We start from the raw sequence: 16,110 nt of genomic DNA, 5'->3' as shown, positions 1-16,110 counted from the left end.
CAGGCTTCAGAATAAGAGTTACAGAAGAGAAGAAAGAGAAGAAGGGTCACTGAATCACTTGTCTTTTAAAGAAGTAGGCTTGTTTCAAGAGCAGTTTTGGTGAGTAAGTACTTATATTGCATTATTTTTACAGTATTGTGTGAGTGAAAGTTCTAATTTAGTATTAGTTTCATCTGTTGTTACCAAAGCCTAAACTCTTTGGTTTTTCACACTTCCTAGGTCTTGCCTAGGAATCGGCTTTTATAACATTCCATTATTTCCTTCCTCTGCCTTTTTAATGTGATTCTTCCAGGCATCTTAGTTCATTGTTCCCAGTGCATTGGAGTCTATGCACTTATTCACGTGATGAACCTCTTCAAAGGATGGGGAGGGCAGAGCCACATCCTCAAACAGACAATCACTCGGGTTCAATATTTGTTCATGCTTCTTTCTGTGCATTCGTCTGCCATTTGGGGGGACTCTCAGCTGCTTCCTAGCACCAGTTCTGGACACCAACAGCCAGCTATACCTCTTTGTCCTAGTAAAATAAGAAGCACCAGGCTCCGTTCCCTGGCTCTGAGGCCACACATACACTGTTAAACTCTCCTGTTACCCAAAGCTGTGTAACCCCATCTGAACGGCCTGCTGCGGCTGGGCTCTGCATGGCATGGACTGACTGTGGCTGGGGGCCATCTGGGCGAGAGCAGCGGGCACAGACCAGTAACCCCCGAGGGAGCCGCTGATGATTCCGCAACACAGACGACGTCTTCCAGCACCCGTGCCCTGGCACTGCCTCGTGTTTGATGTGATCTCCAGAGAACTCCGGAGGGACAAACTTGAGCCTGAGCTGCCACTTTGCACGGAGTGAAATGCGGGCAGCCTAGGGCTGCTGCTGCTTTGGTGGCACTGTGGGGCATCACCCGCCCTCGTGGCAACGTGGTGGGACCAGTGGCACCGAGGTGGTCACGGGTCCTCCCAGCGAGGGCTGTCTGCAGCGGTGGAGGTGATTCACACAGTGCCAACGGGGAAGGGAGGAGTGGGGTCGCAGAGCAGCGCAGGCTTCATGGCTAGGACAGCTCAGTGCATTGAAGGCGTAGTACAGTTGCCTAAATTTCTCTTGGCAATCTCTCCTCCTACAGGTAAGTTCATGAATCATTCAGTGAGTCGTGCTCATTTCCTCTATCCTGAAAAACGGTTTAAGGTTTCTTGGAAAGTGACTTTGGTCCAATGTGAGCAATGAAGAACGTCCTACCCAAAAGACTCCCAGGTCTGATGTCAGAGACAGCTCGGGCTGAAGGGAGGCATGGACCTGCACTGCTTTCACCCCGGATCTCTGCTCCAAATACTGAGCCACTGGGCACACCAGTGGCAGCCGTCGTGGCTGGCATCGGCACCTTGCTCTACAAGGCTGTCAGTCCTATTTGGTGGTGACTGCCTAACCCTCTGGGAGTCACAGGAGGTGAAGATGGAAAGATCTCCTCTGGAGATAGCTCCTCACTTAGCCGGCGTGCCAGCACGTGGGCTCTGTGCTGGCCTGCCTCACCCTCACCAGGCGCTCTGGCTGTGATTCCCCAGGCCAGCCAAGTGCTCAGCTTTGTGATAGCAGCCTCCCTGCGTCACCCTCGCCGTTGGTCCTTTGTCTCCTCCCGGTTCCCTAGTAAGTGAAAGTAGCAGATCTCAAGCGGTTGCTGGAAGAAGTTGCTTTTCCAGCATTCTGGACTTTACCGGAAAAGTACCTGAACCTATTTGTTAACAGTTGGCAATGCCACAGGCGAACTGCCTGCGTGGCTGCAGTGCTGTGCTTCATCCTGCCACCTTGGGTCACCAGGCACCTCTGTGCTGTCCCAAGACAAAAGCCACTGCACGCCTGCCCGTGCAGGGACACCACCTCCCTAGCAGCTGCTACCGCAGCGATGTACATCTCCATGCAATTCGTGTCGCTGCTACTTCTCCATGCTGAGCAACAGGATGGGCTTTGAACGTGAAAGTGGAATTACTGTGAGCTGGTTGGTACATCACTTGCTTACACACCTGTAAAAGGCCAAAATGTAGTCAACGTTACCATCTTTAAATTAAGGCCTGTGGGTGGATTGGACTTTTTAAGATGTCCCTGCAACGTTTTCCTTGCAAAACTGATTATTTTTCTTCATAAATCAATTATTTCAAACCTTGTGTATGATCTTACCAGCATTTCACATGCAGGTTACAAATATATTATCTCTTGAGAAGGAAGCGTTGTGGAAGAAACACGCTATCTGTTTTGCAGATTCAGGTAAGGCAGAGGCAGATTATTTCTACAGCTGTAGGACAGAACACAGAGCAACAGACGTTCGGCTTCTATTGGTTTTAAAACAAAAATATTAGGGCTTATATACATTTACAGCAGACAACAACTGCCTTGTGAAGGGGCCTGATGCGGCAGAGCAGCATCTGCATAAAAGGACACTTTGTTCCAGCAAATGTCAGTAACCAAACCTGATGCTTAATATTATCATGACAAAATTGTAGAAAAAGGGAAATTAGAGAAAAATACTCGAAAATGAACCTGGTAGGGAGAAAACAGAATGAACTTCCTTTTCAGATTGCTCACTCTCCAGCATTCCCCCACGCCTCCCCCACGCAGCAGACTACAAAAGGACAATTATTTATTTACATTAGGATGCAACTAGATGAAGTGGGATGTTTAACTGAATATGCTCTGCATTTTGTCAGAGGCAACTTATTCTTTTACTACTGTGTCTGATACAATTGTGTAGCTTTTTGGCTATGACTTGCAAACACTGAAACTCATCTTTGTTCATCTGAGGGCAAGTGTGTGCTTACGCACATAACTCATATAGTGATAAGCACACATCTCAATGAGTGCTAGCGAATGGTGTACTCAAGTGCACCTTTATGCTTTAAGCATAAATAGAACTGAAGTAGAAAATGTACTTATGTGAATTATTCACATGTGTGTGTAAGGTAGGGCCATCCTGTAAAATTTTATTACTTTTGTAACCAGCATTTAAAAACAACCCCACAAACCAAAGTGCATCCCTTAGTGTTGTCAAGCTCTCAGGCAAGCTAAACAAGAAACTAAATCTTCTGAAAATAAGGGTTCTGGAAAAATGCTAGCATACACTATTTGCAGCTTAACCCTGTAAGAGGTACAAAAACCTGTTAAAAACAATTGTGCTTCCCACTGGTATAGGACGTACATTGGCTTCAACTGTAGGGGCAGAGAGCACAACCAGTTTAACAAGCCATATGGCACATTCCAGGCTCCACGGAGCAAGAGGGCTGGAGGTCACTGTCGGAGAAGGCAGTTAAGTATAGACTTTTGGTACTTGGTGTGTAAGTCTTCCTTTCCATGCCCACCTTGGGTTTCAAAACAGAAGTTGTATTTCCCATTGGTTTTCCACTCTTAAGTTCCCAACAACTGCTGGAGGAACAGCTAGCAGAGTTAAGTCGCTGGCATCTCTCACTCTAGGGTAATGAGGACCTGCAGGTCAGATGTTGAAATGGTCAATTCACCTCCACATTAGGCCATAAGTGACCTTAGAGTGGAGTCGTGCTGGCTTGTATCATGTTATTGATTGAGAGGGCTTGGAGGGATACTTGCAGAGGAAGTTAGTCTCTTAACCCTGGTTTCAGAGAGGAGGAGTCTGAAATCATTAATAGCAGTGATCTAAGAAACCCTTGCATTTCTATAAATATTAGGATCCTTTCTCTGCTGGCTGATGGAAAGCTGAGAAAAGAAGTGGAAAGATGCTAAAGAGAAAATTTTCAGGTGTGAAATGCTCTGGAAGTCCTGCTATTGCCTGCCTGTCAATGGCATGCTACCTTCTATTCTTACATACTGACTGTCCCCATGGGGAGAGAATCACATCCAGAAGGGAGTAAGGTCCAGGGGCTGGAAGTGTGGAAAGGAAAATAGAGAATAATCACAGGTAAGTGAGACAGTTTGGGATTTGTCAAGAAGACACAAACTAAGATTACAAACTAAGGGGGGGGGGGAGAAAGGGAGCCAACTAGAAGGAAATCTGAAAGCTTAACATGCTGTTATGTGGGGAGAGAGCTCTAAAAGCAATGGTGAGCAGATAACACCCCATTCACAAACTTCTCTTTGTCTGCCCCACATGGAGATGGCAGGAGATGCTGATGTTAGTCAAAGAAAGATGGTCACTAATTTTCACTGAATATCAGAGTTGTTTTGGTTTTGCTTAGACAAGGTCTGGCATTTGTTATTCAAACCGTCATGTAAGGAACCGCTGGCAAAAATACATCATAGTAAAAAAAAAATCAAGCTCAGTAGCACTGAGAACACCTGCCAGCTTCTAGGTAACCCACTTGCTCTTCAAAATGTTTGGGAAAACACCTAATGCTTTTTACATACCTGAGGCCAAGTGTTAAGTCAGCATGAGGATCACTGGAGAAAAGGACATTTTCTGTCTTTTAATTTCTCTCTTCCCTCTGCAAAGCTATTTTTTGTAAACATATTCCTGGGTTTGTAAGACGGTTACCTTGCACACTTACCCTGCTGGGTTTGGAGGGTGTAATTCAGTGTGGAGAAACGTTTCACGGGACATAATGTGTGACCTGCACTTTTCAAGTGTGCTGAATGCAGGCAGCGCCAGTTTGGAAAAACAATAACAAATGGGACCTTTGCTTTAAATAATATGAAACACCAAAGCTGCACTTCATTTCTGCAGCAAGGCAGGACTGGGTATATCCCAACGGGTCTTATTAGCCACAGATGAGGCTCCCTTCTCTACAGTCCCTATTTCCCCTGCTAATACAATAAGGCACAACAGTTTTGTGTGTGCACTGATTTCCCTTGCAAGTACATTTTAAATATTGCCTTATAATTTTGAACACAGCTCCAACCCAAATTAACATAATTCTGGTATGTTTTATATAGAGAGGAAAGTTCACAAAGCCTGATGGCACAAAACATTTTCCTATGCTTTGTCAAGAAATCAGTATCATGTCTGAAAAAAAAAATCTAAAAAAAAAATTAAAATATTTATACCTTATTGTTTTGAAGGAAGAGGCTAAATGGAAACAAGCTGGTGGGCAACAGCAGCAGCTGGGGAGAATATTCACTCCTAAGTTATTAGGGTATCTTTGACATTTCCCCTAGTTTTAACTCCTGGCTGGTCAATCTCAACCTAGACATTCTTAAGAGATCAGATGCCTTCAGGCATGCAAGATACAAATGACACTTCTATAGCATTTTCCAAAATACTTTACAAGCTTAGTGAAGTGACATTTCCAAAAGCCCCCTTAAGTTAGGAGACAGACTGTATTGTATTTTTCACTTTTATTTAGTCTAGTAACTGTGTTGAAGAGGACTTGCCTGAAATCTTGGTGGATGCCTCTGATAGGGTAAGAAATGTCAGTGTTGGAATAAATCACCCTCTGAAGACTTCTAATCCTCTCCCCTGTCCCTAAGGGAAGGCTGAAGGGACTGGTTTCATCTAAACTTTTAACTGCCTCAGTTGAGACAGCATCCTTTTGAGTAGTTTGGATATCAGCTGTAGCCCAAGCGCATGGTGAGGGATTCCTCCTGAATTTAGACCAGAATTTAGATCTATTTAAAGGAGACTAGACAGCTAGACTAGATGTAGGTGTCTACGAAGTTAGGTGAGATGAGTTTTCCCAAGTTGTCTACACTGTGATTAACTTTCATGCTTGAACTCATGTTTTCTTACCTTGCAGTCCTCTGACACAGTGGATGTGAAGTCCTTGTAGGAGTAGTCGCTAGACCTGGGATATCTCCTAGAGGTTATCATGGCCAGGCCTATAAATGATTAATCCATGCAAGCTACCCAAGAGTGAATTTGGATTTGTGAAACACTACCAGACACAGCTTGGTGCATATGTGTATGCGGGGAGAGCTTCAATCTCCCACATTATCCTAGATTCTGAGTCATAAGTCATGTCTGTCCAACAATGCTGGAAACACTGTTTCCAGCAGTGTAGTTTGACCTTTTATTCTTAAAAAAACCTGTGCTAACAGCAAAAGTCAGCACTCCCAGAAGCCTAGAGGGGAAAGCAGTCACTTCTCAAGCAAGCAAATGAAACATTCTTATGCAGGGTTCTGTTTCATTATAAACCACAAATTATTCCAGGCTGGATGTTAACAGAACACAAAACGTGGGCAGCCTGTTCTTCTCCAGCAATACCAAGAGTGGGCTTCTGCTGCACCGAGGACAGACAGCCGGGGCTCTCCGTGACACCTCTGCATGGCTCACCATCCCACCATGGCACATGCCGCTGACCTGGGCTCTCTGGAGCAGCAGCTGGAGGCCAGCAGATGTCCTGGAACATGCACCGTGGCATGGACACCTCTCTGTAGGTGACTGAGCCCCGCGGCAGGCCTTCAGAGGCTGGGGAGAAGAACCTCCCAAGATGTAAGAAGGGGACAGAGGGAAATAAGAAAGAAAAGAGCCTGAACCAGAAGGCTAGATGCCTCCTAAAAGACAAGATGTTGCAGTGCTGACTGTTTTGATGCCTTGTCCTTCAATGGTTCTAGCTCTAAATAAATAATCAAGCTTATTTTATTGTCAAGCATGGAACACATTGGTCTAACGGGCACCAGTGGTGGAGACTGATGGAATGAGGATCATTTTCAGCTCCATAGCAGCAAAGCACGTCTACAGGAAGGACCTGAAGGAGAGAGCCCTCTGTACTGTAACAACTCATTTTTTTGTTTGGTAGACTACAGTTCATACAGCTTCCCTGTGTAATACAAGAATACCCCAGCTCAGTTATGTTCAGAGTGATTCAGCAGATTTTTACATAGTACACTGACCTTGCCTGCAGGTGATGTCTGCCAGAGTATTAACCAGCTAGATTAGACAGGCAGGATGGTGCACGGGAGTTCATGCTGTATCGACTCTTTGAAGTCAACAGAATTATCAGAAGAAAGCAGTCAGGAGTGCAGAGGGCAGTTTGTCTTCTGATGCTGCTCTTCATTCACTGTCTCCTACAGTTGTCTTTGGTGTGCATTTTCAACAGGCCAAATTCAGGGAAACATTTTTGACAGAAACAGAAGAAAACTTTCTATGTCTAGGAATGAAATTCAGCAGAGAAAACATCCTGAAGGAATATCCCCCATCACTAAGGAAGGGAAGGGAGCTTATGAAGGATTCAAGCTGAATTAGTTGATGTGACGTATATAAAGCAGCAATCTGTTAAAAGTAAAAAAAACACAGAAAATTAAAATAAAATTTTGATTGCTATCATAGTATTTTTTTAAAAACATGGGAGCTTTTCAGCTGTTCTGATTATTTTTAACTATCAGGTTGCCAAACAACGAAAATAGGAAGCATACGATTTTCTGCTGGCACAGATGTTCCCAATGATCATGACCTCTCATAAATCTCACATTTGTACATAGTCAGCATTAGTCAGGAATTTATTTTCTGTAGGTGAGAAGTGAGTAAACAGACCTAATTGGTTTTACTTGTTTAAGAAATGGGAGTTTCCCATTGGCAGAGAACTGTTTGCAATTCTCTTTGTAGGAGGGGCTACAGAACTGTATAACCTCAAGGCAAAGCTACTGACTGAGCTTAGAGTGAGTTATACTGTGTACAAGGTAAGTTTTTTGGATTTTTGGACTTTGGACATGCATAGGGAATTAGTGTACTTGAAACTAAGTCAGTGAATGGGTTTTATGGGTTGTATACTTGTATGTACTTTCTTTACTAACATGGTTATGTGCATCAAATATTAAATCATTAATCAACTTTCTAGGTGTACAGATTTAAGCAAAAGAAATGTAGATCTCAGAAGTGTGGAGTGCTTCCTCTCACACCCTTCTTACTGTAGAGAAGATGACATGTTATTTACAAAGGGAATATGCTTTTTTTTTTAGCCATTTTCTTTTGCTGCTGTTAATGCTTCAGTTTTATTGTTGACACGGTGTTAATAACTGTGAAGCTAGTATAAACTAGGCACTGTCTACATGTTTGCTGCTGATGTGCACGCACAGGTTCTGAACGGGGTGGATGACAGTCTGTCTAGAAACCGTTGTTGGTTTAAATTCCAGCAGAGTTGGGATTGGACCAAGCAGGTATTGCACTTTGGCTCTGCCTGTGGTAAAATCTACTGTTACCAGAGACAAAATTAAATTCCATGTCCTCAGGTGCTTGCCTAAAGAAATGAGAAGAATGGGGAGTGTTGCAAATGAGATTGAATGCTTACAATGGAGGGGGGGGGAAATCCTTCCTGTCACTTTTATAATGGAGCATAATGGCTGCTGGAGAAAGCACAGCAGTTGCTGAGTTTGTATTGTGTATCTGATTAAACAGTAAACCGTATCCTGAAATAATGCCAAAATAAACAGAGCAGTGTATCTTGCACACCCTGCTTTTTGGTCAGAGCAGAACACTTTGGGATGCAAATGGGTTTTGATTTGCTTTTTCTCTGACATGGGCCAAGTGCTCTCAGTACAGAGTTCTGCTTAACTAACCTGCACATATAAAAGACATTTTAAGGCAAAATGATACAATGCAGTCTCTCAATATAGTCTTCTACCTCCTCTGCTAATCTGATGAGAGTCTTGGACCATAAATCGTTCAAACAAGACAACTTTGATCAATGCTTGAGAACCAGTTAGAAGCTCAAAACCAGCATTCTGAATCTTTATTTTGCAAAACTTACAGTAGGAAATCAGGCACGTGGAAACATGTCTGGGAAACCCAAGCTCCACTACTTCAACGGACGAGGCCGAATGGAATCAATACGTTGGCTACTAGCAGCAGCTGGGGTTGAGGTTTGCCTCTGTTTTTTATACTAACATCATGTGACAAATATGTATTTTTACTCTTCCTTATAAAAAATGTGACTGACCAGCAGTTGCAAGCTCTGCATTTAGTGCATTGTTGACAAAGCCAACTATGACCACTAGTTTACCCTAAGCAGGGGGGCAAGTTCCTGTTTCACTTCCACGCATCATGTGCCAAGCCTACTGGTAGCACCACAAATGCCTCCCCCCTGTAGCTAGTGAAAGAAAAAATTTAAAACCACAGCAGCAGACCCTGGCTTTTTATCTTCTGATCACAGGGGTCGAGCACTTTCAATTCTGAAGACCTTCAGTTAAATCCCAATGTCCAAAACAGAAAAAAAAAATATTATGCCTACTACAATGTAGCTTACCCCTGAAGGTACTGTATGTTATAAAACACACAGTAATTGTTTTTACCTCTAACGGGTTTTGATATTAAACTGGAGAGGGAGTGTGGGGATCTGTGTGTTTTAAGAGCTGTGATTTTTTTTGTCATGGTGATGGGCAATGTGCCAAAAAGCTGCACCGGGCATGTGATCTCTTCTCTTTGTCCCTCCTTTTGCCAGCTTGTGGCAAAGGAGCTATACCACTGTTCTGCTGCTGCAGTGTGAATTTACCTATCTTCTTCTCGCCCTGAACCACCTATTGCCAGCACTGACAACTGAAGCAGCATGGTCGTTGTTTGCTCAGCAGACAGGGTTTTGTGCCTTTCGGTCACTTCAGCTTTACCCAAAATCTTACCTGCACAAAAACATGAATCACATGTGAAAGGGAAGAGGAGAGGATGTGACAGAGGCAAAATAAATTTTTAAAGATATCACGTTCAAATCTGATGTCTTTTTTAAAAAATAAAATGCCCCAAAACACAGCTCTTTGTGCTGTCATTGTTTCATGCAAAGCAGAAGCTAAAATTTGCAGTGACAACACAACTTTTCTTCTGTATTTCCTGCAGTTTGAAGAATGTTTTCTGGAAACAAAGGATGATCTGACAAAGTTACAGAAGGGTAAATTTCCTTCACTTTTTAATGATTAGATAATAATAATTAGAATTGTTTCCCTTAGAACACCTAATAAGTCTTATGTCTCCTAAAAAGAAAATCTAGACTGGGTTGTACATGAGGTATCACAGATGCACACTGCAGTGTGTTAGGGCGGTATCATCCACCCAGTTGCTTCAGTCTTCACTGAATCACAGAATGGCTGAGGTCAGAAGGGACCTCTCGAGATCATCTGCTCCACCTCCCCTCTTCAAGCAAGGCCACCTAGAGACAGTTGCCCAGGACAGTGTCTAGTTGGGGTTTGAGTATCTCCAAGGATGGACACTCCACAGCCTCTCTGGGCAACCCATGCCAGTGTTCAGTCACTCCCACGGTAAAAAAGCCTTTCCTTAAGTTCAGATGATTGACTCTCCTTTGTTTCAGTTTGTGCCCATTGCCTCCTATCCTATGACAGGTTTTTGTAATCAGATCATCTTGAAATTCATTAGCATTTTAGGTTGACTACAAAGTTGGTTTATAATCCATATGAAATCAGAGCTCCAGATTTCTGAGTTTGACCTGTACTTCTGATGCATTCCTGTTTCCCAAGGCAACTACTCACCTTGCTATCTTTAGCTTCCATCTTTGTGAACATGACATTTGCATTTCCTCCAAACCGAATTACATGTCTGTGGTCTTATTTGGCTTTTCAAAGAACTCTGAGCTAGGGTTGGCATTTGCAGTCCTGGTCTGCTTTAGGAACAATGACTTGATCCCCCTGCCACCTGCCAGCTTTCAAAAATTATTTTGAGACATGAGCATGAATGAAAATATGCCCTTAATAGCAGACACTTTCTCTGCATGATTGCCTTACAGTGGATACGAAGACGGACATAGCTGATCAGTTATCTGAGTCAAGAAATATGAATCCATAAAGCAAATACTCTGACTCACTTTTCTGATCAGTTCCTGGAGGTATTTTGACTTCTTCCTTGCTAGAATAAGGCTTCTGCAGGCTAATAAGGGATTTACATAGCTACAGTCTCACACGAAGTGATATTTGGCTCTTGCAGGAATCTCATGAAACCCACTCGTTATTCCCTGCTTCACAACCGTACAGATGTATTCCATTCTATAAAGCCAATACAGTAGTCACAAAGATATTATATGCATTTATATTCACATTATATTTTGACAAGCCTTTAAATAGTACAGATTTCCATAATACTTACCAAAGCATGACAGGAACTGGCTGGGTCATACCCTTCAGTCCTTCTCATCTTTATTAACCTCCATAAAAATCATCTGGGTCAGGGCCATGCAGCACAGGACATGTCTTTTTTAGTATATGACTGCTAGAAGTTCTGCATTTGGGTGCTTCCTCAGACCTGAAGAAACTTCAAGAAGCTGATTGCTATAATACTAAGTTATTAACATGTTACTAAGAAATGGTTCTTGGTTTCATGGTAAGCATTTCCATACCTTGTTGTGAGAATGAGGAAGGCTGCCACTGAAAGGGCTATCAAACATTGGAACAGGCTGCCCAGGGAAGTGGTTGAGTCACCATCCCTAGGGGTATTTAAAAGATGTGTAGACGTGGCACTTAGGGACATGGTTTAGTGGTGGACTTGGCAGTGTTAGGTTAATGGTTGGACTCAATGATCTTAAGGGTCTTTTCCAACCTAAATGATTCTATGATTCTAAATAAAAAATAATACATGTGGTTACTTTGCCACCCACCTACTAATGGTTCTCCTTCAGAGACTGAATGTCTCCTTGTCTTGTCCCCTTTTCACTAGATGGATCCCTGCTGTTTCAGCAAGTGCCAATGGTGGAGATCGATGGAATGAAGATGGTGCAGAGCAGAGCCATCAGCAACTACATTGCAACAAAGTACAACCTCTACGGGAAGGATCTGAAGGAGAGAGCCCTGTACCGTAACAGTACCACCTTTGTTTGTTAGACTACAGTTCATACTACCTGTGTAACACAAGAGTATCCCAGCTCATAGTTAGATTCAGGGTGATACAGCAGCTTTTCATGTAGCACTTATTGATTGAGACTGCGGGTGATGTCTACAACAGTAATCATCAGCTAGATTAGATAGGCAGCATGGTGCAAGGGAGTTCATTAAGATCAAAGGTCAATACAGTTACCAGAAGAAAGTAGTCAGGAGTGCAGAGGGTGGGCTCTCTTATGGATGCTGCTTTTCATTTTCTGCAGTTGTCAGCAGTAGGCATTTTCACATCAAATTGAGGGAAATGTCTCTGATGGAAACAAAAAAATTATCTCTCTAATAAGCAGGAATTAGAATTAGAATTAATAACTCGTTATTAAAGGACAGGGCTATTAGGGCATATGGTTTGACCTGAAATGCTTCCAGTTAATTGCCACCAGTAAACACATGTCAAGATATTTCTTAGGAATTGTACAGACCCGCTGTTCAACTTAGCATGTCTGATTGGATTTTTAACACAAGTTTGGATAACACACGTGCCAATTTTGTATTCAGGTTCAAAAAAATACAGAGAAGTATCAGCCCTAGTGAAAAATGGAAAGGGTACAGTCTTTTAGTTTTTGGTTAGGCACTTTGCACTTGTCTTTCATCCATGCTTGCCCCTTGCCCGTGTCCTGAAGCTACTGCTCTCCGGTGGGGGGGGGAACTGCTCCAAGCTATGCGTGCTGGATAGAAGAGGTGGAGAGTTCCCAACATCTCAATGGGGTTATGCCAGTAGCTACAGTGCTATTCAGACCTACCCTGTTTGGCTTAACCAACTGGATCTATTCCTTTCAGAATTGATATGTATGTGGAAGCAGTAATAGATCTGAACGAGTTACTCATGACCCATACTTTCCAACCAGCGGATAAAAAGGAACAACATTTTGCTACTATTGTGGACAAGGCCACAAACAGATACTTCCCTGTCTATGAGAAGGTAGGTGGCAAAGAGGTAGTAGCTTAATTAATATTGTTTCCCTGAAACTCCATCCTGGACCTACACAAACAATTTTTATTGACGAAAAGAGAGAAGAAGAATTACCACTTAAATATAAATGCTATGGTTTTGGTGGGGCTGGAATGAGGACGGAGACAGGACACTACAGAGGGGACAGAAGTCACTACAAATCTGGGAGAGATGCAGAGCTGCAAAAACCCAGGACACACTGATCTCCCCAAATGTGCATGTTTCAGTCTGTATATTGTTTCAGACAAAAGACACTACAGCATCAGCTTTTACATAAAGTTTCCTCCTGAAGTGCAGAACCCCCTCTACCATACACGCTATGTAAAAGCATTCCAGCTCCTTCTGTAACAAAAGGGAGGATGGATTAGCTGGGTTTCAAGACCATGAGGCACAGAGAGAGCTCCCAATGCAATATTCCCAAAATTGAAGAGGAAACAGGTAAGTAAGGGAGCTGCCCATAATTTGAAAGAATCCAAGATATTCTTACTATGCCATCTGCTGAACTTAAGCCTTTTGTAAATTTTGTATAGGCATTTGCAGTGGTGGTTGTATCCCATAAAGCTTAGCCTCCAACTCAGCAGTGCTAATTACGTGAGCTACAGAAGTGAAGGCAAGAGGGGTACAACTGAGCTGCCAGAAAGAAATGCTGAAGAGAAAGGACTGACAAATTGTGCCTAGGATGACAGTGTGGTCAGATCATTCGTTTGTACTACAGATGTTCTTACTGCATTTCCTTCTTTCAAGGATAACTCTGTGCAGCGTATGACCTTGCTTTGAATATATCATATTAAGTCACAGAGAGGGGAAAAAAAAAAAAGACATCTAATTCTGGTTCTCTGTTTTTAGGTTTTGAAAGACCATGGGCAAGACTTTCTTGTTGGCAACCGGCTTAGCAGGGCAGATGTACAATTACTTGAAACCCTTTTAATGGCAGAAGAGTGCAAGCCTGATATACTTGTCAAATTTCCCCTCTTGCAGGTAATTGAATGGACATTGAATGGCCAGTGAATCAAAGCAGGACCACTGATCTAAACTGGCTGAGAAATACGGGAGAGTGGGAGGGTGAGGAAAGAAGTGAAAGACAAAATCAAAATTAAATATCCTAAGTACTTTTAGCTGGCCTCAAGTACTGATGATTATTGCCACCTTCTGTCACTATAGCCACAAAAGCATAATAGCATGAAGCATATAGATTCTTCTGCAAGGTCAACCCGTAATGTTACTTTTAGAGCATGGATAACATCTAAATGTCTGACAGTTACCATGGTTCTTAAGCACAGTGATGTTTTGGTTTTGTTTTGTAGAGTTTTAAAGCCAGAATAAGCAATATCCCCACAATAAAGAAATTCCTGCAGCCTGGCAGCCAGAGGAAACCACCACTACAAGAAAAAGATGTACCAAAACTGATGAAAATTTTCCACTGAGCAGCAACCAAAACCCACAGAAACTCTATTTCATTGTCTTTGTGTTTGCTGATGCTGGCAAAATGAAATTAATGAAAGTAGTGAAAAAGTTTTCAATCTCTCTTTCATTAGCTACAGGACTGGTTTTAGCCTACTGCAAACACTTCCAAGGTAAATCTACATGAGCGTACCAGCAAATTAAATAGTTCACTGCATTAGGGGGACACTGGACAACACAGGATGTCTTAAATCACTTGAGAGAATACCTGAAATAAAGTCTTACTACTGACACTCAAACCTGGTTTGTTCAATGACTTCTTGCTGCTACTTATATACCTAAGGACTCTCTGATTCTGCCTTTCTGGCATTCCCAAGAGTTGCTGGAAAGTGAAGAGAGCTTAGTCCAAACAGTGGGTGATGTATCTGTTCTGGGAAATGTCAGGAAAAGCCTGCAGGTTCTGGTTTGATGGGGATGACAGGTTTGGGTTCAGCTTTCCTCCGACCTTAACTTGGAGTATGCTGGGACCAGAGGTCCTGTGTACTGCACCTGTGTGTTGTAACTAGACATTTAAACTGTTGTGCTGTAGCTTCACCAGTATTTCCTTTAACATAAGGTCTACTGTAGCAGCTAAAAGCACTTTGAGACTCGGCTGAGAAACTAATGCTTGTTGCCAACTGTAAAGTTGAAAACTTATTGTTTGAGGAAGGAGGAGTCAGACTGGTGTCAGGTGCTAGTGAGACCTTGAAACGTAGGACTTCATTGTTGACTTATGTCACTTCATATTAAACTCAGTTAAATGTAAGTTGTACATAAGTTGTACATTATAATCACTTAAATCAAGCTCTACTACTGAGAGGCTAGCAAGACAGTTGAACACATAAATATGTATATTATTTCAACACCAAATCAACGAAGTATGTAAATGCAACAGCCAGTGCCCTAAAAACAACTAATGATCTAGTACTGGCAGTTTTAAGCTGGGCAAACTCAGGGCGCTAAAACTCTTGCTAGCACCCACAGTTTCCTTGTAAGAAATGCTATGTGGCTGGAACCAGTTTTTAGCATCAAGAAAGGAAAAAACCCAATGTTTTTCTGCACCAGAGCATGTATTTAATTAGAGTTGTTGCAAGAGCTGTTTGCTCCCGCCTCACTGAAGCCTTTGGGCAGCACTTGCAGCTGCTGAGCACTGTCAGAAATTTGAGCCAGAAACTTTGGCTGTGGCTGCCAACTCTCTGCTGTGCAAGTTCCTCTACATAGCCAGGTGGTTTTAGGAGCATGTGCTCATGTTGAACCACAAGCGGGGCTCGATACGTGGTGTGCAATAAGCCAATCTTACACATAGAGCTGAGATACTTATTTATTTCCTATTTGTGCAAAGACGGGTGCTAGGTGATAATTCCACAAAGCTAGCACCCCACACCAAGGAACTATAATGTATTTATTCTGTTACATGATTAGTAAAACCCCATCTAAATTTATGTTCATGGGTTGGTAGTCACCATCTCATCTACTATTGGTTAGTTATGTCTAAATTAGCCTCGCTTGGTGTGCAAATTAGCAAGCATACTCCTTGGCGGGGGGGAGGGAGCCTTTCCAGTCTTGAATGGAGTCGGAGGTGGTGATCTCCCCCCGATGCCTTCACCCTTCCCCTCGTTCATGCTTCTTTGGCAGTCATCCAGCCTTCGGTCCCTTCTGGAGCAGGGTGTGCCCTCCTTATCAGTCTTTAGTTCCTTCTTCGAGGACGCAGTCCTTAGCAAACCCTGCATCGTTTACACAAAGTAACCGGGCCTACGTAGCGAAACCATTGAGTAATGGTCCTTAACGGACGAGGCGTCGTGTTTAACCCTAACCTGAGAGGCGTCACCACGGTTAGGCCGTAACTCAAACACACGACGATCGGTTAGGCCGTAACTCAAACACACGACGATCGCACGGAGACCCGGCCTTCGCCCACCCAGAGCCCGAGCCCCTGCCACACCGACACCGCTCCTCCAGCCACGCCATGCCT

At 43.1% G+C, this 16,110-nt stretch overlaps 1 protein-coding gene across 1 annotated transcript; it reads left to right on the top strand.

The window, feature by feature from the left end:
* Nucleotides 1–8,656: 8,656 nt before the first annotated feature.
* LOC104827819 (glutathione S-transferase-like) lies at nucleotides 8,657–14,122 on the top strand. Its single transcript, XM_010561074.1, has 6 exons — nucleotides 8,657–8,743; nucleotides 9,708–9,759; nucleotides 11,532–11,664; nucleotides 12,527–12,668; nucleotides 13,545–13,676; nucleotides 14,003–14,122. Exons 1-6 carry the CDS (start codon nucleotides 8,657–8,659, stop codon nucleotides 14,120–14,122), a joined length of 666 nt encoding a protein of 221 aa, XP_010559376.1.
* The last annotated feature ends 1,988 nt before the right edge of the window (nucleotides 14,123–16,110 follow it).

The sequence above is a fragment of the Haliaeetus leucocephalus genome, unplaced genomic scaffold, assembly GCF_000737465.1.
Source record: "Haliaeetus leucocephalus isolate CR32 unplaced genomic scaffold, Haliaeetus_leucocephalus-4.0 Scaffold141, whole genome shotgun sequence".
Taxonomy (NCBI): domain Eukaryota; kingdom Metazoa; phylum Chordata; class Aves; order Accipitriformes; family Accipitridae; genus Haliaeetus; species Haliaeetus leucocephalus.
The sequence above is the reverse complement of the archived record's forward strand: the minus strand, read 5'-3'. Positions and strand labels throughout refer to the sequence as shown.